Source organism: Dermacentor variabilis, chromosome 2 (genome assembly GCF_050947875.1).
Source record: "Dermacentor variabilis isolate Ectoservices chromosome 2, ASM5094787v1, whole genome shotgun sequence".
NCBI lineage: Eukaryota > Metazoa > Arthropoda > Arachnida > Ixodida > Ixodidae > Dermacentor > Dermacentor variabilis.
Window position 1 is genome coordinate 60,149,723 of NC_134569.1, and position 25,534 is coordinate 60,175,256.

Consider the following 25,534-nt stretch of genomic DNA (forward strand, 5'->3'; position numbering starts at 1 on the left):
GCGCCATATGGTGGCGCTACTGGAAATCCCCGCTCATCATCATCGTTTCTGCCTGGTTCGATAGAGCGGCCGTACAGCAGTTCCGGTTTCAGCTTAGTAAGCCATGTCAAGACAATCCAGCAGCTTATTTGTTTGTTTCGTGCACGACGCTGCGAGCAGGCCACCAGGCCACGTTTTTCATTTGTGCGACTGGTGTCGGCACGGTGGTGTTTGCTTTGTGTGCTGTGTCGAGGTTTCGGTGAACCAACGCGGCGTACGGAAACATCGCGTCAAGTGTCTAATGGTGCCGACAGTGCCCGCGCAGACTGCGCTGGGGAATGTCGGCAAGCGGGTGCCGGAAGGCCTAGGATTTGTCACCTTCTGATGTGCTCCCTACTGACGCGGAAAATATTCTGCCGAGACCTGCGCAGTGGTTGCATTGCGATTCCGGACACCGTCTCATTTGACAGTTTCACAGGTGCTGACACTGCTGTACTAACATGCGCACGACGGCGAGATCATTCGTCAGGTTTCTGCTGCACCGCCAGACGATGACTCCGAGTCGGAAGATGATGCACCATGTGTTCCCTGCCGTCGCATGCGGAGCGTGCACAAGCAGTGACTGTGCTTTCAGCCGCCTACAGTGACCGTACGACCCTCCCCGAGATTCAGGCTTATCTGACTGCGCGTAAACGGAACAGCGTGCAACGGCGCACTCACGATTCCTTCAAGCCTACTGCCGAGCCTGAATAACTGCGTGGAAATAAAGGATATCATTTTTTTTCTTAATCTGCTTTTTCGGACACCTGTTTATTCGGACATTTCCACAATCCCCGTGAGGTCCGAATAAACGGTCGGCGACTGTATCTGATTTTTCGAATATTCATGCGTTTTTGGCGCTCATGGACAAACCAGTGAGACAGAGAAAGCTTTGCTTTAAAATGTAGTTTTTTGCTCTCTCGCTCTCTCTTTTACAGTGGTCAGTATCAGATGACAGAAAACGAATACTGGTGATGAGGTGTCATGCTAAGCAAAATGTCAGTGAAGTTATGCTGCTTGAAGGGCCCCTCAACCAGGTCTGGGCATTTTGAGCTGACAAGTGCACAGCATACATTGCATGATAACAATCGTGTCTGCGAAGTAATAAAGTGAAACCTCGTTAAACCGCAGTTGGACAGAGCTCGCAAAAAGTATGTACTAAACGGTAGTACTGCTTAACCGAAATAGCATGAGATCACCCACTTACCTGTCAAAAATGGAACTCGGAGAGTGCGATGAAAGGGGAAAAAAACATGCAGTATTTATTCATAACAAAAGTTATTTTTGTTTGATGCTGCAGCGGCCCAACAGCGACGATCGTGGCCTCAAACTTGCCGAAGCTGCGGGCCAGCTTTTCAGCCAGCCCCCTCTTCTCGGCAAACGCTCGCATGGCAGATTCTTCGTTGGAATTGCACATTCTCCGTGCACAGGCGCTGTGACGCTGCAGATGTCGCAGGGCGCCTTTTTTTTATATTGCGGGGTGCTGTTCTCGTCGCAACGATTGCATTCATGAGGCTGACGTAATGCGCAGCTTCTGCCACTGTCGGGCCTGAATCGCCTGTGCTGTCGCATTCCGTGTCGTCCTCATCCCTGTCGCTAGGCGACACTTCGGCAACAACAGAGGCAATGATGGCGAAATGTCAAACCTTGTAGCCGACATCTCTTCGCGGTCGCAGTAGCACTGCCGAGGAACTGCTTCGCATTTCAAATGCCACACACCATAGTCAACAGTAGAGCCCTGTCATGAGCCAGTGCTGACTTCTTCGTGTCATAGGCCTGTATTCTGAAACGTTCGCCTTCTGCGAAACTATCACCCTGGCCACGCCTCTGCCAACGGTGCACGCTGATTGGAGATTTTAGCAAAACCGGAAAATAAACAGCGCCATCTAGTAGTTCCGGCTACGTCATTCTAAAGTCATGGTGTTGATGGGTGCTCTTGACATATATTGAATAAAAGAACAAGTCTTTTGCAGTCTCTTGGCGTTCGGTTGGTGGTGGAGTGTAGTAGGGATAAGATAGGTGGTAGTTTATAGGTAGCCTTTTTGGTGGTGTCTTACATGCATTGTTTTGCAGCGATATTTGTTGATTCATATAAAATAAAACATTTCACACTTCCTTATTCAATTTATTTTACCTAAAGCAGCCGTAACCAAATGTAGTCAGTGTGCAGAATCCGTACTGCGGCCACTACACTCAAAAACAACACACCCGAGCCGCTCTGCACTCGCCGGGCGCTATCTTTCATGCGACGTGAAGCGTTCGAGTAAACAGTCGCTCGGTTTATTGAATGTGACTTTCGCAGAAGGCAAACGTTTCAGAATACTGCCCATGTTCGATAGCATGAACGTTGTCTAATGTTTCTTCTATGCTGAGCACCCGGCGTCTTTTTTATCCGAGCTTCGGTGTGACGCGAGTCCTTGTTTGCCCAACGCCACAACATGCTCTGGCACGACACCGAAATGATGTTGATGTTGATGTGGCTTCATGTACAAATGCACAGGGTGTTGGAGACCGTTGTTCTGACCCATGCTTCCTATCTATGAGGCTTGTTGTTCTGCCGGGCGACCCAATAGAGACGACGCACTGCCATGTTTGTCTGACGAAAAGTGGAAAAACTACGTGTTAACTGATGCGTATGCAATGAGTTAATACGGTTTATGCAGATACAAAACATATTAAGTTCAATGGCCGCTGAGTCAGGGATTTGACATTACTACTTTTAAATGAAACTACTGTTTAAGCGGGTATGGTTTAATGAGGTTTTACTAATTTACTACTACTACAGAGAAGTATAACTGTTGTTAAAGTTGTCTGCCTGAGGCACTCACCCCTGTCTCTGCGGTCACGGATACTTGAGGATGGAGGACTGCGGTGCCTAGAGCTGGAGTCTCGGCCACTGAAAGAAGATTCCCGATTCTTCTGCTGACGATTGCGTTCCCGTTCTCGCCTGTCTGCCTCGCGTTCATCCTCGCGACGTTTCTGTTGCTCTAGGCGAGGGATCCGGAAGACTTCCTGCAAAAAAGACAAAGCAGAGTGGTTAGAATGCTTACTATGAAAAGAATTGTGAGAGTGGCTCACTAAATGACTAGCTTAAATTCCATGAAATCTATGACTAAACCACAAAATGATAACAAACGTGCACCTTTAAGGAGCCCCATGAGTCCAAGAGTGTGGATGCGAGCTCAGAAAGATCCGTGGCCATTTTGCTGCCTAGCTCATCCTTCGGCCCGTCACTCGGCGTCGAGTCCCCGTTCTCAACCAGGTTTGTAGAGTCCGGAGAACAGACCACAGACCCAGTCTGAGAGCGCTGACAAGGTGCCGATGCTGGCGTCTGACCGCTACAGACAGGCAAAGGAAGGGAAAGGCAAGAAATTAAAATGTCACTCATTAACACTGCACGAAAAAGATGGACAACAGTTTTTAGCCTTAACCAGGGAAGCACAGATGCCAACTGCATTATTTAACAAAGCAGATTACGAAACATGGCATTTATGTTAATTTCAGCATCCACAGACAAGCTGCACAGAGTTCCAAACAGGCTGCAAGATCGAACCAAAACCCACCCCGAGCTCTCCGAGGCATCACTATCAGCTTCCTCACTCGTCACTTTGGCCCGCTTGTCAGGTGGAGGCGGAATGTCAGAGTCCTTTGCCACTGCTGAAGCTATGGCTCCACCTGTAGCACCCTGCTCAGCCAGCTGAGATGCCCAGCGGTGCACCACTGACATCACCTTGCTGTCCTTCACCATCGTTTTGTTGGGGATGGGCAGTTGGCGAAGCACCGTCAGGATCTGGCAAAGTGGATAGAAAGAAAGCAAAAAAATATTTTGTATACTTCACACAAAATCGGAAAAAGAAATGTGTTTTTCCTATCTATGAAAGTTCTAAGGTAAAGAATAAACGAAAAAGCAGTTCAAGCAGCCTCAAGAAACAGTTGAACTTGCATATAACGAAATCGGTGGGGAAAGCAAGAAAACTCGCCTTCGTGATAATTTCGCTGCTGCAAAATGAGACATCACAGATAGGTAATGCATCGCAGATTGAAATTTTGCAGTCGAAATTCCGTTAGCCTACTTTGCCAAGCTTTCCTTGAGGATAGAGAACCACACTGCTGACAGTACAGAATGCACCGCATGCGTCGATCAGCAGTGGCAGCACTGCTGTGGTGCAGCATTCTTGGTAAATTGCTTTCGGAGATATCAATATTGTGAAATTTTGCGTAACTCTGCACTGGATGCAGAGCAACAGCGCTCTGTGCAAGAAGCAGCATTTCTGCAGCGCACGCTGTCGCCCATAGACGCCAACATGTGCGGCGACGAACGAGGAAGCGATCATACCTGGCATACATAAAGGCAATCGATCAAGATTATGGTCCCTTCGGGCAAATCTATGTTTGGTTCCGAATTCGCACGCGATGCCTGTCGGGCAGCACTGAAACCAGCATTCTTGAAGCAAGGGATGCGTACTCCCTGACAATCGCTTAATCACGACCAGATGCGTGGCATTCCATGATGTGACTGCTATATCAAGCGTCATAAACAATTCCACATCAGTGGGACGTTTGTTATTGTGTCATTTTGCTCACCGAGGCACACATTAAGGGCCCCTGAAACGGTTTGGGCAAATTTTGTAGACTCGGTAGGGTACACCTAAAGTTAATCATTCACACTACAATTTGTGTAAAACATATCATATTAAGAGAACTACGGACGATTACAAGTTACCCTCCTCCATAGTCATACATATCCTCCTCGACTCATTTGCCAAAAGATTGGGACTAAGCTCCGCCTTCACTGGCTCTGCATCATGATGGCGCGTCGTGTCGTCGACTTCCGGTTCTCTAGGAGCGAGCGCGAGAAGTCTCTTTAAACCCTCCACCAGCTGCTTCGCAGTTGACCCCAAGCAAAAATTGCTACTGACACATGTCAGTAGCAACATGTGCGTTGCTTAGAACGGGCGATCATCAAACAAGATGGCAGCCATGACATGTTTTCAGTGCACATGATTGCTCCCGGCACTTGATTGTTGTTTGTAAACAAAAATGGCAGCGCCCACACAAGTATAATGTGGTGGCATTTCAGGCAATTTTAGTGCAAAGCAATCACATTTGAGCACATTTCAGAGCCTCCTAGCCCTGTGCAAGTAGGCAATATGCGGGGTTACGTTCCAGCAAATTTCGCTGGTGTGGGATTGTAGTACAGCGACATTTCATTGTAAGGGTTACGAAATGCATTGAAACCTATGGGCGTTCACCGGGGATACAAAAATATTTCATTGTCTTCTTTGCCCCAGGATTTTGTTGTCACAGGTTTCAACTGTACAGCTATTTTACTTTTGACAGCCTGACAAAGTATTCAACACAGAAGAGCTGTCATATTCCCTGCAACGAAAGTTGGGCTTTATTCGCAGAAGAAGAGAACATGAAGCACCCCACCTGAAGTATGAAAACAGAAAAACTCATGAAAAAGAGTGTGCCGATGTGATCATTACCTTTTCTTTACTCAAACAGAATTGTACTGTTTATGCTGTTGTGTTTATGTACACAAACATGTATACAGGCACACAGTATAAAAATAAGAGGATAGAAAGCAACTCTTTTACAGCATGCATTTAGCCCGTTTCACTGAAAAACAGCATTAGTACCTTACCTCTGCTTTGAGAGCAAGCTCGTTATCAGGAATGTCTGCCATCCAGCTCCATAGCAGCGAAAGACCATGGTAATCCAAAAACAAGCGAAGGCAAGCCGTCTCCGTCGTGTTCTGCACACACACACGCGCACAAAAAAGACATACAAATCCCACTTTACAAATAGAAATGGGCGTTAACAACTTACTGCTCCATAGAATGAGAGCTTTCATGGGTTGTAGCCATGTCAGGGTTTCCACGCATACACTGTTTGTTGCTTAAAGTTCCCATAAAACGACCTAAGATTTGGGCACTAGAAGCTAATGTGACTGGTCTAACAGGCAAATTGAACTCAGTTTTTTCAAAAATTCAAGGCAATTTTAACAGAAATGCATCACAGGAGCTAAACCACTCAAGAATCATTCATAACGAGTCCAAGGAAACTCTCGATAGAAACCTTTCCCAAATCAAAATAACTGAAGGCCAGAGGAGAGATGGAAAGGAACAGCTCACCTTGATGATGTTCAGGAGTCGTTGCCGTGTGTCAATATCCTCTCCTCGCACCATGAGCCTGGCCAGAAGCAGCGTGTGTTCTCGGTTCTTCAATCCACCGCTCAGTTTCTCAATCTCCTCTTCCATCTGAGCATTGGAGGAAATAGAAATACCCAAACAATTTTACTGCTCTTCTAGGCATACATAACTTCGAGAAAAAGGCACACAGGACTAAATGTATTTGAAGGAGAAACAGACAAGCATGGGCTTTGCAATGCAATGTTTTGCATATATACAGTACAGTCAACTCCAAATAATTGCTTATAACTACAGGCTTAGCAATGGCTACAGTGATTAATACATTGTATATTTTCTTTAGACACTAGTTATAACCATGTCACTGAAAATGTAGCTCTATAAAAACTCACTAAAAACAAACACCATTAGGAGAGAATAAAATTCAGACATTTTCCGCCAGTTTCACTGTGCCCACAAAAGTGGACACCATGCCTGAACTGCAATTTCAAATAAATAAATCAGACTGACAATTTCCCATGCAGGGTACTAAAGAAAACTCCTAGTAATTTAAACAACTTGCATAAGTGATTACTGTCAAAAGCAATAAAACAAGGAGAACTCTTCACATGATCATGCACTGATGCTGGCAGCAATTGCCTATACATATTTCACGAAATTTTGTCTGACACTTTCCACGCATACTAAGGATTTTTATGTTTGGACCACGAACTGCATGATATGACATTGACATTATCAGCTCTGACATTTTGAGCACAAAATTCAAAACAATGAGAACATTGGCCATCATTTATTCTGCTCTGTTACTTTTTCCCACCCAATAACAGCAGAGACACTTCCAAGAGGCTTAACTTACACAAAACTAATTTGTTTCCCTTTGGTGCTCCTCTGTGCATCTATATGAAATATGTCTACAAGTTACCACACCTACAAAAAGACACTGTTTGAAGATGATCGAAACATGGTGACACACTACAACAAAGCATTGTTACAAAATATGTTCATTCAATGTGACATATGTATCTCATAGATACATATACCTTGGTTGTCTCGCAAGCTTGCTCTCCAAAACATCTTCAGAAAAAGACAAAATTAAAGACTAAAACCATTTTCAACTTAAAACATTCACCCTACCCCAACAGAGTCAACTATGTTAGTTCAAACTTCACAGGACAAAAAGCATGGATTATCTGAATGTGTAATTATGAAAAATATAGCAGTCGAACTCGTTTATAACAAACTCGATAGTTCCGCAAGATGTGGTCGTTGTATTAGTAGTTTGTTATGCACAAACTGGACTCAGCATTAAAAACGCTCAAAATGTGACCGTACTGAAGCTGGCATAAGTAGTTACCATATTTACTCGAATCTAACGGACACTTTTCCCCCCGATAAAACGGGTACAAAAATTGCGTGCGCATTAGAATCGAGTACGAGCCTAAATCTGTGTTACCATATCGTCATCGGAATTTCAAAATGTCCGCCTCGTGCACGCTTCAAGCCTAGCTGCCGTAGCTTCCTCCATGTGCTGTAGTATGTATGCTTAGGTTAGTCCAGCATCCGCCTTCCTGTTTTCTGCATTTGCTCTATAAGCATGTCTGACTGCGAAGACACGCTGAGTGTTCATCATGATGCTGCAATTAAAAGGGAAGTGATTATGTGTGCGGAGACGGGCGGAAGGGGCATCACGGGCGTTAGAGTTCCCTAAACTTACGTACGAGAATGGCGCAAACAGGAGAGGCGTCCTACTTTGGCAGCTGCTGCGTAGGCATGGCCATGCAGCTCCTATCATGAAAGCGATCTATGATGGAGACAGTCTATGCAGATAGGCGCACCGCGCTGTGTTTTCGTTGATAATTTCGAGCGACAACTTGCTCGTTAATTTAGTAAGTAAATTATTAAAAGTTAATGCGGCCGATAAAGCTTCTATCCTTACTTGTCGTATAGCTGTCTGCTAATTTGCCATCACACTCGCTGATGGATTTTTCTTACACAGAAAGGGGCTGCAGAATTTTCCGAATTATCGGGCAATCGAAGAGAGCAAATTTGAATGAGAAAACAATTCATATTGATAAATTTGGGAGTCTGTGATGAATGATACGGTTTAATGCCACGTACGTCGATGATTTCTTGGCGGTACGATAAGCGAAGCGAGCCACGCTTCTATGTGGACTTCGCCCCTGCAGCTGATGGCGTCGCCCACAATGGGACGACGCTATCAGGAAATGCACCGGCAGCGGGTAGTGAATGCTTCATCTGCCTCTCGCTCCAACAGGTCAACGAAACTCGAGATTACACAACATCCAATATTAAATGCGTGGTAAGACAGCTTACATGGTGCCATGCCGTTTCGCCACGCCCACGCTTTGTATACATGGTAGGTTACCTCTAAAGCAGGGTGCGTGGCTGCGTCTGCACTCAGCCACGCTTACAGCCGTGCACAACCATCGCCGAGATGCTTGCGAACTTTACCTCGACTCTGCCCCTTCCCGCCCAACCCCCCTCGCACACGTTCAATCGCGTTACGCCAAGCTCACTCCCTCTTTCCTCCCCTCCCCCTCTTTCCCTTTGCTCGTGCAGGAAAGCACCACTCGTGAAGCCACCATCTTTCTTCTCTCACCCTCGCACACTTTCACTCGCACCTAAAGCACACAGTGCGCTTATTGCACTTGGACATTACTGACCCTTTTCGCAGAGCAGTTTGTCCTAGAGAAACGAGATGGGGCTTTGGCATCGCGCCGCACTTCGTCTTAGTGGCAGCGCACAAATACGAAACCATTACTGCTTCTATGTTGCTTCTGTGCTATCAGCTGTCAGAAATGTAACCGAGTTTACGCTAACACACTGTGCTCCAATCATGCTAAATCGAATCATGTGGATTGAAGACGTGTGCAGAAGACATTGGCTGCAAAAATAGTGACTGGCATTAAGGAATGGAATGAATCTGTGTCGTCAAGTTTGCGGACCGCTGCTATAACTGTCCTTATACGTTACCGGCACTTTGAGATGTATGGCTTTCCTTGATGATACGGAAATTTACTCACGTGCAAGCATTGTATTGCTAACCTTCAAAAAAAGGGCTTCAGCCCTGGAACGCTGGCAAGAGTTAGTACTGCACATTAAACAATGACAAAAGGAGTAGTGCCACAAGTTTCGCGCACAGATCTACCCCAACTAACATGGAAACTTACGCCCATTCTACAGAATAAGTGAATAGGAGCACACTTGAATATATGCGCACTATATATGCACAATAAATCACGGACTATACCGATAGTGCATGAATGGTCGAAGCTGAATGTTTCGTGACGGTCCACAAGAGTAAGCAAGTTACTAGCGATAATACATCTTTGCTACAAGGTATTAAAATGTACAAAATATCTACGTTTCAAGCCTTGTGCGCAGCAAGAAAGTCTATCTTAACCGAGCCCATTCATGAGTGATTAGGCAGAAAATAATCAGATAGTGACCTCACCAAGGCACTTTAAGAGTCAGAAACGCGAGAAGCTGCTGCTTCAAAATATTTGCAAAAAATGTACTATCAGCGTCAAATGGAACTTGAACAGCGAAGCATGTTGCCCAAGCATAAGTGAAGATGTAGTGCACGCCGTCCAGTCATCACCATTGACAGGTGCGCACATCCGGTTTGGCCGCACTGCGCGATCCCCCTCTAGTGAGATAATTTCGTTTCTGTTCTGCTTCTTACATTTGAAAGTGAGAAAATAAAAAGGAAGCTAAAATATTGGAATTTACAGCGAGTCTTGTCGCACAGATCGCCGAAACCACAAGTGCTGTCGGTGCAAACAGCGGTGCATGTGGTGCAGTTTGCACCGTCATCGGCCGCTCCACGCGGGCGAATCTACCTTGCAATGACTGTGCAACCGCACCACGCGAACAGCGGTGTGCGCCGACAGCACTTGTGGTTTCGGCGATCTGTGCGACAAGACTCGCCGTAAATTCCAATATTTTAGCTTCCTTTTTATTTTCTCACTTTCAAATGTAAGAAGCAGAACTGAAACGAAATTATCTCACTAGAGGGGGATCGCGCAGTGCGGCCAAACCGGATGTGTGCGCCTGTCAATGGCGATGACTGGACGGCGCGCACTATATCTTCACTTATGCTTGGGCAATGCGCTCCGCTGTTCAAGTTTCATTTGACACTGATAGTACAAAGAGAAAAACAACAGTCTTGAATCAATTCATGAGCGGAAAGTTTGGATAGCTTTGAATACCATATTTAGACTCACTTTTAGAACAAGCACTACATACGCTGCTCTGAAAGCACTTTTGCATGTTCTCTCAAGCTGTGACCAAAGCTTCGTGTCGTCCACCCAATCACCGTCTACGATATCTCCTAAAGTAGGGTTTTCCTAAGCCACACCGACGTCACACGCACCCATTGTAAACACTGAATCAACGGAGGCAGTTGAGGCAAGCAATGGACGCGTCACCACGTGATCAAACATGGCAGCACCCACGGGATTGCCACGAAAAGGGTCAATACGGAACAGGATTCGGCTCCAGTTTGGCAGTCCCTCTTGTCGTGTGGTGCGCGATTTGAGAGATGCCTTTGCAAACAGCCGCTTGTAATTCAATCATTTGACCATCTGCATCCACAGAAATTTCCATTTATTGTCTTGGAATTCCCTTACGGTGGCAGCAAAATTTCTGTATATTGAAATGGCATACAAACGCACATCATTATATTAAAGTTCTGAATACAGGGTGTTACAAGAGTCCATGAAAAGTTACTTTGTTATATCGAAAATTTCATTATATTGAAGCTTGTTATATCGAGGTTTAACTGTGTGTGCAATGATTTCCAGCCACGTCTCTCCAAGTATGCAGTTTGCCAATGCGTTTCAATAGTTTAGCTTTAGTTTTATGTTAATTTCTCTTGGCACATTTGTAGCACTCTAGGACTTGTATGAATTATTCAGTGCATAGCCAAATATCTAAGAATTAAGTTTTTGATGCCATACAATAATGTGCACATTTGATGGTAATGGATGGTGTGGCTAAATTACCAAATTTTCCCAATTCACAAGCTTTCACTGTGGAAACAAAAGAATTATGGGGTTTTATGGGCCAAAACCACAATTTGATTACGAGACACGACGTAGTGGGGGACTCCGGAATAATTTGGACCACCTGGGGCTCTTTAATATGCACCTAAATCTAAGTACAAGGGTGTTTTCGCATTTCACCTTTCACAAGAGAGATAAGCTTTCACTGCTGAAACCAGCCAGATTTAAACTGCACTCATAAGATATTGAAATGCAAAATATTCTGACTTGGAGACGACTACATCCCAGAAAAGTGCGCAGATTCAAACGACAAAATCGAAATTGAGAAGTCTGTGTTTGATGCTACAGTGCTTATACATGTACTGCGATTATTTCAAATGGAAGGTATGAATACGCGGATATGACTTGAACAGGATATATTTCTAACAATGATGTCGAACCCGAGCATAACGAACTCAAATTAAGCGAATGCTCTTGAGTAGAATCTCGATGATGCAATCACACCTGATATGAATTTTGGGAAGATACAAATTTTCCAAAAGTTCCGGCCCTAGTCCATTAGCGCACAACGCGCTTAATTTAGAATGTTGAGCACCACTTTTCGCGTTGTGACACACAATCGAGCAGCCACACGAAACTCTGCACACCTGGGCATTTTAGTGGATGGGCATAAATGTAGCGGCTTGTCAGGTGGTGTCACCTCACGGTACAGAGCTGAACAAGACAAACACAGAGCTAGTATTGCATCAACCAAGTGTATTCCACTCTGCTGCAGGTGTAAATTTTTGGCAGCGGCGAATCACGACACAATTATACCGCTAAGAAAATTTAGACCAGCAGCGAACAATAACCCACTTGCTTACTGCAGCATTAGCTCTTTGTTTGTTTGGTTGAGCTCTGCGCTTTCAGGTAGCTGCACCACAGCAGCCACTCACATTTACGCTTCCACCCATCCAGTGAAACGGCCAGTCCGCCTGCACTTACTGGAATGTTGGACAAGCTAAAACTCTGCTGGCTGGATTGAGGCCGGCATAGCGGCCGCACCCGTGCGCTGGCCGCATTACTGTTGCCAGGCAACCTACGTCACTCTGCCTTGACTCCACAAGCATGTGTTGGACCTCCACCTCCCTCAAAATAAAGATGAAAGAAAAAAAATCTTTGCCTTGCGCAGTATCATGCGACCTGGCAGGCGTTTACAAACACCTTGCAATGTTATCGGGAGCCGGAAATCCTACACGACTCAGCCTTGCCGCATCAGCAAGATAGGCAGCATTCCCATCCATGGGTAGCCTTATCTCCATATTCCAAGCTTTCCGTCATCTACGACGCCCGATGATAATTTGAAACTTTTCTAATTTTGCAACCATCAGATCACACAACTCGAAGTTTCCGCACTGAAAATAGATTCCCTTAGTTTGTGCGAATCATGTCCTTATCACCTTCAGGCAGAAGCAACGAAAACAACTTGAGATAACCATGCAGATCTTGAAATATCAGCCTCGAAAAACGCGAAGTGCACAGCTTGCCATTGCCAACATGTGCGCGAAACAAGAGCACCAGTTAGCCTATAGGAGCACTTCCTATGCGCTATGCGATTGTTGTAACGAATTGCGATGCTATTTTCCTCTTTTCACGGTCGCTTTTGTTGTTTATTTCTGCATGAAGAAATACAACGCTGTGGCTATCTGAATTCCTCATCTCTCGTGCTTATGGCGATACAAAGATGGCAGCGCCCTGTCAACGGAAAGCTGCGATTGCGCGGTCAGTGGTGCAATAGCACCTCCCAAAATCCAATTTCCTTCTCGATTTGAACACAACACACTAAAAAAGTAATGCAATTTTTTCAAATTCTGCGGTGCATTTCTTCCAAATATTTCGCCATGAGATAAACGAAGGTCTCAGGATAGCAGGAAAATAAAAGTTTGAAATTTTTAGCAAGTCGCCCGTTTCACTGCCGTGTCCACCCTTATTTTGCTGATTTTTGAACATTTTTGGGGGATTTAAATTTCAGCCGATAAAAATTCTTGTGCTGTCTCGGGAGATTCATATCAATGAAACTGCTGTACTTTCCGAACACAAACTGAAGATTCGGTGCAAACTACGTGCCACTGACAATCGACTGGAGCAAAAGGTTTCACCATTGCCTGGACAAGCCCTGCTGTCCCCTGCTGCTTTTTGTTTGTTCCCTCACTCCGCATATACTCCTTTTCCTCCGCATTGCCCTCGTCTTTCTCCCCTAGGTCAGCACGCCCTGTTGAGAAGCACACTATTTCGCCTTCCTTTTACCTCCCCTTCCCCAGTGAAGTGCGGTTGAGGTGCACTCGCGAAGAGACAGTTACTTCACCGCACATTACTTGTTTCCTTTCGCCCCAACTCTAAATTCACATTAGCAGTCTGATAAACTGACTTATTGTTGTTGTGCCTCAATATGTTGATTAATTTCGCCTCGCACTGCCATCTGCTAATCTGCTGATTACCTCGAATGGTACAGTAACTGTTGCGGAAAGGCACTGATTTCAGATTCTAACATTGGACAGACAAATTTTTCTTCTACTGCAAAGCTTGCTTTCTGAGAATCCTGTCAGAGTTTTCTTCGAAGCTTCCTGATACTTTAGTATCTGATGAAAATTTTCCCCATTCATCCTGTGTGGTGGACCTTAAGGTCAGTTTGTGCGTGGTGATCAGCTATGCTGACTCACTTTCCTGTTCTTGAACTTTACAAGCGGACTGCACTGTATACAAGCCCTAAAGGTAAGACCTCAAATCTTTTACTCATGCAGTTGACGAAATGTGTGTAAAGAAAAAAGGAAACACTTAGCGACATGCTGCAAAATGGTCAGGCCAATGAATGTGCTTTCAAATATGCCCATCAATCGAAACCACGAGGAATGGCTGCAATCATAATGCAACAATGCCACGCTGCTTTTAAAAGTGGTCACATATAGCATACAGTAAACCATATGGCGTTTGAGAGCATGTTGGAAAGTGACAGGTCGGCTGGTCTCCTGGCGATATTTCAGGTGTTGTGTAAATGTTTGCGTTGTGCCGTAGAGGACAGCCTGGAAGGTATCGCGCAAGCGTGCCAAGGACGTGGAGTTTCTGTCATGCATCCATCCAAGTTGCTTCATGTCAGCCGGTGCCATTGCAGCTATGTTGGAGGGAGAAGTATAATTTACTTCCACATTGTGTGGGAGGTGGCATGTATGTAGTGGCTCAAGAGGTGGAAGGTAATGGAGCGAGTATTCTATTTACCTCGGCCGAGCGTGCCAATAGCGAAGCTCAAGCGGTCACATATCCGTTCGTGATGGCCCGGGCAGTTTATTGGCCAGACAGCCGGAGGCTGCAAGAGAAGTGCCGAGTTAGGGCGGGCCCTCGGGACATGGCTTCTGCTATCTCAGTTAGTCTCTCAGCTAGTCAGGTTCAAAGCCTTTACCAAACTACTTGTAGCCATTGCTTACTACAGTCTGCTGCTTGAAGAGGTGAGTGAAAATGGCACGACTGTGATGTGTGCACCTTGCACTGAAGGCTGCTAAAACTAGCTGCTGAGGTTGTCAACATTTTCTATTTCTTTGGTGGTTAATGAGTTCAACATTGAATCAATGGGCCCTATATAATTATCTCTGTGTTTGAAAGCAGCGGATGACCGAGAAGAAATGTGGTGTGTGTGTGTGAATGCACATGACACAGCGATGAGCCCATCAAGCCATTAGAGTGCGCATCATTGTACTTATGTTGCACTATATCACCTTGCCGAAGAACCAGCAGGTACTTCCAACATGCTACAGAAAGTAATAAGCCTTATTGAAATGGATGGACAAGACTGGACATAAGGCAAAGCTAAAGAAAGGCCGAGTAAAAGTTGTAACCACCAAGTGAAGGAAAAAGGCACTAGAGTTCACTTCAAGTAAAGAATGCCCGACACTTATATAAACAAATTTGGTTGGCCGGGCTTTATTACAGTGAGTGTTTGACTGCTATAACAAAACCTAAAATGCAAGATCCAAGACGATATTGGATATTACAAAGAGAATATTTGTGCTCCCTCAGTTCTCAGTGATTCTGATATCAAAAATGTCAACCTCAGCGAGAGAAGCTTGAAACGGGACATTCTAGATGTGCGTGCATATTTTATGCGAAGGGCTCAGTTTGGCTTGCTCGCAGTCGGTAGGCCAACATGCTGACCCCACATAATCACACGGCTGCGTAGTGATGGCAGTGCAAAGCCTGCACTTCACTTGTAAGTTACCATTGTTGCTGTGCCACATATTAGCATGGCAAGCCGCCAATAAGCCATAAAAATTTACAGGAGGTTCTCTGCTGACCTGTCAGCGACATCATGCTTGCACTTCTTTCACATAGGCTGAATCAATACCCCCCCCCTCGATATCAGTATGCATGCTTCAATTAATACAGGATAATACTGGATTAATACTGGATGTAATTAAGACGCATTCATGTTGAACAAGACTGTTATGAGGTTCGACAGTATAACAACATTAAGTAGTTTTACCAAGACATGCAGAACAGCTTTCATGAACTCTGAGAAGAAAGGAATTATCATCTGGAAGTAATTTGCATGACTAACAGTATCACAAATAAATCCTAGGCAAAGTAGTTATCAGTCTTCCCATGACCATTCAAATAAAATAATATGCGAATTGCAACCAAACAATGGACCAAGCGCACACATTCCATCATAGCAGGTCTGCGAGCAACATCAGTCACGGTAGTTATGTTGCAGACTGCTATGGATACAGTTGCCCAAATATTGCAAGCATTTCTTAATTCTTTGCGTTTTTCTGTTATTGTCCCATTTTTATGAAATTGCTGCCGAAATAAAATTACAGGACTTCATAACGAACGCCAAGCTCCTTTATTCTTTAACCCTTTTCGTGCCAACTTTTTTTTTCTTTTTAGAAAGCCACCAAAAATTTCTGAAATTTTTAATGACTGATTTATTGTAAACATGTTTCATTATTGCAACACCACTAGTTTAATTGCTACTTTCTGATGTTACAGACACTTTCTGATGTTACTTTCTGAGTTACTTTGAGTTACAGATAGGCAAGGCCACAGAGACAGTTCACATAAGTCAAGCGCACTTTCGTGGTCCTGCACGCAACATGTTACTGCTGGCATGGCAAGGAAAGGAAATTACAGCGGTACCAGTGGCAAGGTGTTTCTGCTGAACCACGTCTACATGAGAAAAGCCATCAGAGGCTCTAAAACTTCCAATTGTCAGAACGAAACTGAAGCTCTGAACACAACTTAATAATCCAATAATTTACTTCAGGTGAAGAAATGCAAGAAAGATAGCACGACTCCAGCATTAAAAATGGCAGCTGTCATTGCAGCCACCGACCCGCGTCCTCAATAAATCTGTTTGCAGGGAAGCTGGTGCCATTTAACAGAGCAGCATTCACATCAAAATGACAAAAAGACTGCCACTCAGTAGATGAAAGTAAATCTCTGGGCAAGTGAGACTCTTCACTGGCATATTTTGGAGGAAACACTCCGAGAGGGAGACTCGTCCTTGGCATCAAAAGGTTTAAATACATGACTCATCACCAGGAGTCGGAAGCAAGAAAGCAGAAGGTTTTGCTGGCTTGTACCAACTGTGGAAGCTTATGGGTTGCAGTTTGAACTGATGACATCATGCCACGTGACACACTGTCTGTGCTGCTGTTGCGATTTGCCACTGACTGCTCCTTCAATGAACGAATGGCACATCACCACGTCTCACCGTATCATACTACCATTTCTGCTCACTGTTTGAAAGTTGTCGCATATGATGCCTAGTAGGCTAAGTCAGTCTGAAGTGCCATTGCAAACAACCCCGTTTTGGGCTCTAAAGGAGCTAGAAAAATCAGCAACGTGTCCAACGCAAACCACAAACAGAGTCTCACAAAGTTGTCCAGTATGAGAAAAAAGTATGCATCTTATGCATCACACAGAGTAATTCAGTCACAACAGGTAAATGGTCAAATTGCCCGGATGAAAGAGAAAAAAGAAGGAGTAAGAAAAATTTGTCAAATGGTTAGAACTTTCATGAATGTTTGCAGGGTTTTTCTTTCAAAAAAAGAGGAAGAAATATCATGTGATTGCTTAGCAACCCACAAGCTAACACGTAATGCAAGCTTTTATATGCAATGAGCACACAATACAACTACCTACTCTAAGAAAATGGTGCTGGTAGACCCCTTGACCTGAACAATAAATTGGCTCACATAAAAGGTTCCCATGTGTAATGCATTTTAAACACAGAGACTTCTCAAAAAGGCACAAATTCCGAAACACTACATCAGCCTCACGGGCATTATTAATTAATGCCCTTCAACCGCACAGGCAGGCCAGAAAAATACTTAACCAGGCACCAAAAACAAGCAGCATGACCTATAATGCTACTTCAGATACGTACTTATGGTACATAGCTACAGAATTTGAATTTATGGATGAGAACCGACAGTTATGGTTAAATGGTCCAGTAACACATTGTTTGAAGAAGTCAAGGCTCTTTAAGTTTTGAATGTTGCGCCAATGTGCAGTGCTGATGAGATGCGTGACATTGACAATTTCATCGTACGTAGCATATTACATTCATTTTTATGCAGGAAAAGATTCCAAAACCTGCAAGGTTCACTCTTTGCAAACTTAATAATATAACGTTAACCACATTTATCAATGAGCATCACAACCAACATCACAAACCCGATTTCATTCTAGCATTCGTACGACAGCTCCTGTGCTTAGTTAATGTTCTCCTACACTTCTTAGAAATACTACTTATTTGCTATAAGGCTAGCTTTCCAAACTTCTTTTTATGATGGGAAGATGCCTCTCAGGAAGTTGTTTCTCTGTTATTAAAGCTGAGCTTAGGAAACACGAGTGAACATTTGTCTTAGCTGATTCCAAACTATAATTCGTTTTTAAGTAGCCTGCATAAGCAAAAATTTTCGAATTCTAATATAATAATATAATGATAATATATATTAATATATTATATATAAATATAATGATTATTGTGCAGTAGATCACTGTTCCACCTAATTACGTTACAACACAATCAAGCAGCCAAAATTCCCCTTGTTTTCAACATTTTGGTAACTCTGAAGGCTCACGATTCAAACTTTCTTCGTTGAAAGATGTCCAATTCCACAAATGTGTTTCAGGGTATTATAAATTCAAGTAGATAGTTGCACCTTACAAATTCTGAAGCATGCAATGGTCCCAAGCTATGACAAGGAATGTCATAACCAACCCATATACCATCTAACATGATAAAAGCCCAGCTGAATACCATCCAGGGATAATAATAATAATAATAATAATAATAATAATAATAATAATAAATTTCTTTGTCATTTTATGAAACTGGAGTAATACCATTGCAACATCGGATGATGTAATGTTATTTGTATCACATTATGTTCCCATTTATTGCTGTTATGACTGCTCAGCAGAATTATTCAACGTCACTCATTGAAAATGGCATCTGCAATCAAATGAATTCAGGGAATGCATTCTAAAATCTTTGAGAAAGAAATGCGTTAAAAGCTAGTAACAGCCCTGTCTTTGCAGTGAAGCAGTCTGCTGAACATAATGGTACTTGATGCACTGAATGTCACTAGCTGTGCAAATTGCAATAAATTTTTTTGTGACATGGGCCTGCATCCACTACAATGCGAGCTTCTCAAAGTCAATGACCAAGATTTAATGGCTGCAGCTCATTCATCAAATGCCAGCTGCTCAGAGATCACATTTCTGTAAATCCTGGTGCTGCCATGACTACATTCAGATGCATTATGAGCAAATTTTGTTTTGACCTTTCTTGCATATGGAAGCAATTGTGCATAATTTTACAACAAATGTTTTTTGAGAAAGATGCAATGTAGCAGACTTCCATAAATTTGACTTTTTGATTAATTTTATCTCGACCTGAGGTTCCAGACGGCACCCACACACTTCTATGAGTCCAAACTTTCATTATTTCAGTCCCAAAATTGGCCTTAGCCGGATAATTAGAACTTGACCAATCAGCTTGCATGCACCTGAACCCTACGTGGAGCCAATAACGAATCCTATAGTAGCAGTGTCTGTCTAGGCAGAGCTTGGGGGACAGTGAACGCATTGAATACACATTAAAAAAAAAAGCTCTCGTAGAAAACAGCTATTTTTGGCCTGCCCAAGGACGATTTTAAAGCAATGACCAGAGCTCACAATGTCCAATTCCTGTATTTACCTGCTTTTAGCGTGTTCCTTTTGTTATTCAAAATAATTGGGCCAGAAATTGTCCACAAGGTGCAATCGTATACGGCATCAAAATATACCTTGGTGGTGTTTTATGCTTTACGCATAGCAGCTGCACTGCGGCAAAGCTGACTTTGGGAACCAGTAGTCATTGTGCAACACATAGGACCCTTGCCCATTTTCTTTGCTAAAGAAAACGGGTGCACATTAGATTTCTGCTTTGTTTAGGGGCTTTACTAACATTTTTACGTTAGTTTTCAACTTTGTAAACATAAAAAGTGACCACACATTTGTTCTGGGGGAGTGTTAAAACTAGGCAAATACTGCCAAGTGAATCAGTGCTACGTTTTGGCATATTTCTGCATTGCATAATTCGATCACTTTCATCGGCATCAGGGTCGAATTAACGGAAGTCAACTGCATTAAAGCAAAGGTTTCTCGGCAAACCCTCCTAGACTTAAGTGACTGCGGCTGCTGCTGTTTTGCCAAACAGCTCAAAGACAGAAAATAAAAGAATTACATGTAAATGGTGAGATCAAACCTTAATCTCCCAGCCTATCAGCCCAATGCTCTAAACATTAGGTCATAAATACACGCATACTTCTGTCATGCAAGCACCAAGCAGCTTTGAGGCAATTGGTGCACAGTGCGTCACATTGTGTAGCACATATGCACAATAATTTATACATGTGAGAGAACCACATCACAAATGCTTAGCTTCACATAAATTCAAACATGTGCATTGTATCTCTCTTTTTTTTATTCCACATTAGCTCCTTTGCAAAACAAAGTTTATGCAAATACACGAGGAGGCATTTGTACAACAGCATTTATCAGCCAAATCTATTTTTGTTTATCTTTCATTTTAGTCTCAAAAACAATGGGCTGTTAACAGTATTCAGCTAAGCCTCGTTATAATGAATGTTGATATACTGAAATTCTCGATATAACAAAGTATTTAACTTTTCATAACCTCTTCATAGAAAACCATGCATTTAGAACGTCAATATAAGGAAATTTCACTGCCGCTGCAAAGACATGCTGGGACAATAAATGGAAGCTTCCGGGGGCACAGATAGTCAAATGATCGAATTACAAGCGGCTGCTTGCAAACACACCTCTCAAATCGCGTGCTGCGCGACCATCGCCGAAGTGGAGCCGCGTTGCCTCCGCATAACATCCAAGTGCAATAAGATCCTACTGTGCCCCGCGCACTATACGCTTTAGCTGCGAGTAAAGGTGTGCGAGGGTGAGACAAGAAAGATGGTAACTTCAAGAGTGATGCCGTCCCGTGCGAGCAAGGGGAAAGAGGGGGAGGGGAACAAGCTCGGGGTAACGCGCTCAAGCACGAGCGAGGCTGCGGGGCAGGCGGAGTGGGGGAGAGAGAGGTTGCAAGTGTCTCGATTTCTGGCACATGTGTCAGCCATGGCTGTGCATGGCTGTATGCGCCGCTGCCACGTGTGCCGAGATGGCGTGGCACCATGTAAGCTGTCTACTCGCGCGTTTAGTATTGTAGGTTTTGTAATCCCGAGCTTAGGCGACCTGTTGGAGCGAGAGGCAGATGAAGCAATTCGCTCCCAGCTGGTGGCGCTCCCAGCTGGCGGTGCTTTTTCTGATAGCGGTGTGCCAGTGCGGGCAACACTACCAGTCGCGGGGACGGAGTGCACGAGAAAGTGTTGGCTGGCTTCGCTTAATTCGTACCGCTGATGTGAAGATATTGTCGATGTACATGGCATGAAACCGTATCATTTGTCGCCGACTCGCAAATTTATCGAAATGAATTGTTTTCTCATTCAAATTTGCTGTTTTTTTTCCGATTGCCTGATAATTTGGAAATTTCTCCAGCCCCTTTCCGTGCAAGAAAAATCGATCGGCGACTGTACTTATTTGCATATAGCAAATTGCCCATTTTACCGACTTTGCTATATCGAGGTTTAACTTTCTGACTTGCACGCAATGATGCCAAATGGATCCCTTGAGCAATGAAAAATGCATCCTTACAATTACTTTGCTGCCTGCACCGTTCAAAGTCAGTGAGATCTCTCTATACACAATATATTTAACAGCCCAAAATTTTTGTTGACATGTCTCTGCTTGTGAAAAATGATCCATAGGAATACTGGGCATAAAAAAGGCTTGTGCATGATGAGCCACTTCAATGTCCAGCTCCAAAGCGAGCCAAAGGAAAGCAGCCGGCGCAAGGACTTCGGAAGCCACCAAGCAGCTGTTTTGACAGCAGCGAAGAGATAAAAGCAGGACTGACTCACCGCCAAGTCCTCCACCGTGTCTCGCTTGCGCTCCTCGACCCTCTTGGACGAAGCACTGCTGCTGCTACTACTGCTGGCGCTGCTGCTGGTGCTGCTGCTGGTTCGTTTCTGAAGCTGGCTGCGGCCAGACTTGAGCGTCATCTTCGTGTCTTCCCCAATGTAGCCCCGGCAGTTGCTAGATTCACAGTGGCAGCGCTGCGCCTCTTTGCTGAATTGGGTTGACAAGCATGGACAATGCTCACGTTAAGCAACTCCAGCGTCTGCGATCCACCATGGTTCATCCAAATGACACATCAAAAAAGGAAGCCATATTCTGTAAAATGGCCCCTTTTGGGGAATGCCTTAAAATATGCACCAACATGATAAGCAAGTCGAAGCAGATGTGTCAAAGAAATCTGCACAACTTCCCTTTTGACCCTATTTAAATTATGTGATGGTGTTTATGTCCCAAAGCTGGCATCCCTCATAGCCCAAAAGAAGACAAAGAAAAGAAGAAAAGAAGACAAAGATCAGAGGTTGAACTTTGATTACCCTGTGTAATATTATTTGCAGTGTTGTCAAACAGCTAGTTTTAAATGCTTGAACAACTAATATGTAATGATACACTGAAGTTTACGCTGAAAAGTTCACCATAACTCGACATCTATGCCTAAATTAAACAACTGTTGCTTGAAAACAAGTTTTGCGTTCCTTCTCATATTACCTACTCATGGGTGTACCTAGCTTTCTTGCATTTTTCCACCATCAGAATATGGCTGCCACAGTCAGGAATCAAAATTGAGGCTTCACGCTCAGCCGCAAAACACCACATTCATCACTACTGGCATTTTACATAATTTTCGTGTTGCATCATTGCTTAGTCTATTGGTGGCACAGGCAGCAGGGAATGCCCTTTGCTGCAGTCTGGCACCAAGGTGCAGAAGAGACCATTCCAAAATATGGTTCTTGCACCTTAAGCACATCAACAATGTACAAATAAGCCGGATGCTTACTTTTTTTGCCAGAGCAGCCTAGTATCACTACCTAGTTCCCTTAAGCAATAAGCCAATGACAAACACCAAGAAAGCATGCCATTATGTTTCCAGCATAAGCTATCCTTCTCCACCACGAAGAAGAAACTACCACAGGGCCAAAAAATTATGCAGTAAATGGTATGGCTACTAAATTCACCTTTTGCTTAGGCAGCATACACCTTGCAGTATCTGCTAGAAGTTATATACCTAATTAAACGCTAACAGCCAACAGGTCTCAATTGAAAAAAAAGAAAGAAAAGCGTGGTGGAGTCTAATAAAAGAAAGAAATGATCAGAAGACTGAACACACCCATATCTCTGGAACTGGTAGTCGAAGGTCAGCTCTTCACCAGCTCTCAGTGGCCGTCTTGTGAAGAAGCCAATCCTGAGTTCCCCATTCACTGTCCACTGCAAGCCACATATTATGAACAGCATCCCCTGTTAGGTTTCTTAAATAACTTCTGCATGCTCCGGAGAAAACTTCTTTGGACAACGAAGGAGAGAAAAAGTAGGTCAGCAGAGGGCAAATATATATTTAAATGGGCCCTGAAACAGTTTTCCAGCCAATCATAGAATGGCCTCACTATCAAAGGAGGACGTCTCTCGAATCTCATGCCGCAAAAATCTTTCGAATACTTCAACTGTAAGTGGAGCTGTCGCACCGATAACGTGCTTTCTTTCTCATTTCGACTCCGTTCGCTCGCTCCAAGCTACACAGTGGAGAAACAAAGAGTAAAGCCCCAGCCAAAAGTGTTGAGTATTGCGTTGGGGAAAAGGCTCATCACGGTTAGTGGCCACAGCAGACTGTGCTACACAACACACTGCTGCCATCTTAGAGGCCACGTGCAGTACAAAGATTAAATGACTTTTCTGTCTTTTTGAGAATGCAGACATATATATTTTTCAAGTATTTAACTCAAACATAGCAAATATGTATTAGTGAGAATGCTTTTGTGATCACAAAATCAGCCAGTAGAGTTGGTGGGTCAGCTGCTTTCGATGGCGCAGCATGACATTGTGGAAGAGAAAGCAAGCTACTTTTTCTGTGTGACTGTAGGTTGTAAATTCCCTGCTGCATGCAGTGCAGTAATATCACATTTGCTCGCTGATTAACGCACTCATGTAATTTTTTTTTTTCTCGCGTAATGAACACTCCTCCAGCTATCTACTGTGCAGTCCCACGGTGGAACGGCCATGCTGTAGTTTTTCAGAGCGACTACAATCTGACTCTCGCATATGTGTTTGGAGCAAGCGCACTTAATGCTTAACGCATCATTTGCACCAGTGACAGCACAAAGGCACCTCACAGATTCGAGAGAGAAAAAAATGCAACTGGCTCTCTGTAACAAACGCAGTTTACGTAATTTACGCTGACATAATAGGAGACTCCGTTTGTGGCTGTAGCATACGCTAACTCTGCCGCCATTATTTCCTCTGGCAATTCTCACGAGGCATCAAATATGGCCTCAGAGATTACACATTATATGATAATCTCCGAGGCCTTACCTTGGTCGCCGCTCTACGCCTCTGAGATTTAACTGCAACTGCCAATCTTGGAGGATTTGCCTGAATTGTGAGTTCGCATCAACACTGCGATCATCATATCCTTTTCTGGCACCCCCATGCATGGCCCGCTATCGCCATTCTGTTTGTTGAGTTTACCTTGCGGATAGTGTTCTGCCATGCTGTGCTTGTTTATTTAGTTGGCATTCCAGACAGCGCTCTGCTGGCTTCAAGAAGTCTTTCTTGCTAAGTTATAGATAGGTAGTGCAAAATGGCACAAACAGTGCCCTCGCAGTCTAAATGAGCCCGACTATGAAAGTGATGAGGCTGAACTTCCGCCTTCTCAAATGATGATGTGCCGTGCGCTCCGGAGCCTTCCACATGCGGATCTGACTCAAGCCTTTGAGGTCCTCGCATCGGCGTACAGCGAAACTCAAAACTGGCAGAAATACAGGCAGACTTGGTTGCACGTAAGCAAAGTGCGTGAAGCAACGCATCGACCACTTGTTCCTTGCACAGGGGCCTTAAAACAACGCGATCTTTTTATACATTCGTTTTTTTTGGACATTGAATAGTTCGGATTTATTTACGCTCCCTGTGGAGTCCGAATTATTGGTCGTCGACTGCAGTTACTGACATGTTGAAGCAAACACTAGTTTCCCTGTATTCATCATCAACACTAGCCATAAAATACACTAACATTCATGTAGCCTTGGCCTGTGGTGCATGAGAAAGACTGTGGGAAAATAATATGTGAAATGCCAGAGCTTTTCAACCCGAGTTGGGGAACTCCTTACCTGTAAACCATAAATGATTTCACCTGAACTAATTCTAACAAAGTAAACAAACACAGCACCAACTGGCTTTAATTGTGTATTGCATAAAGTGTTTTAAAACAATTCAAAGTCTAATTAGTGGCTATTTGGTAACTAACAAGTCATTCGGTGATTACAATTTGTGCTGTCTACCCATGGAAATACAGTGCAAATATGTGTAAAAAAAGAGGAGCTGTCTGCACTCATTTTGAGAATGACGGTTTACTGAAATGCCTGATATTTTAGTGACTGAGCTTTTGGCATTAACAACATTCTGACGAGAAAAAAAAAATCCCGAAAGATGAACTAAGGTCAAGGTGTAAAACTGAATGAGTTGGCTGATCCTCATAGTAAAAGCAGCACAAAAATAATGGCAACACAAGACAGTGAAGTACACAGGTAAACACCTGTCCTGTGCACTTCTCATCTTGTGCTGCCATTATTTTTGCATTGCCTTTACTATGTAGGGGGCAGCAAGAGTGGACATGCAAGG

General features: G+C 43.9%; 1 protein-coding gene across 7 annotated transcripts in view; it reads right to left on the minus strand.

Annotated features, from left to right (window-relative positions):
- The window catches only part of Set2 (SET domain containing 2), a 118,853-nt gene that overhangs the window by 39,058 nt on the left and 54,261 nt on the right, over positions 1 to 25,534 (minus strand). For all 7 annotated transcript variants that reach the window (XM_075680699.1, XM_075680697.1, XM_075680703.1 and 4 more), the window contains 7 exons: positions 23,034 to 23,131; positions 21,712 to 21,919; positions 6,156 to 6,281; positions 5,666 to 5,776; positions 3,582 to 3,808; positions 3,161 to 3,356; positions 2,847 to 3,030 (listed from right to left, as the gene is read on the minus strand). In XM_075680699.1, the coding sequence (XP_075536814.1) occupies positions 2,847 to 3,030; positions 3,161 to 3,356; positions 3,582 to 3,808; positions 5,666 to 5,776; positions 6,156 to 6,281; positions 21,712 to 21,919; positions 23,034 to 23,131 (1,150 nt within the window). The remainder of the gene's footprint in view (positions 1 to 2,846; positions 3,031 to 3,160; positions 3,357 to 3,581; positions 3,809 to 5,665; positions 5,777 to 6,155; positions 6,282 to 21,711; positions 21,920 to 23,033; positions 23,132 to 25,534) is intronic.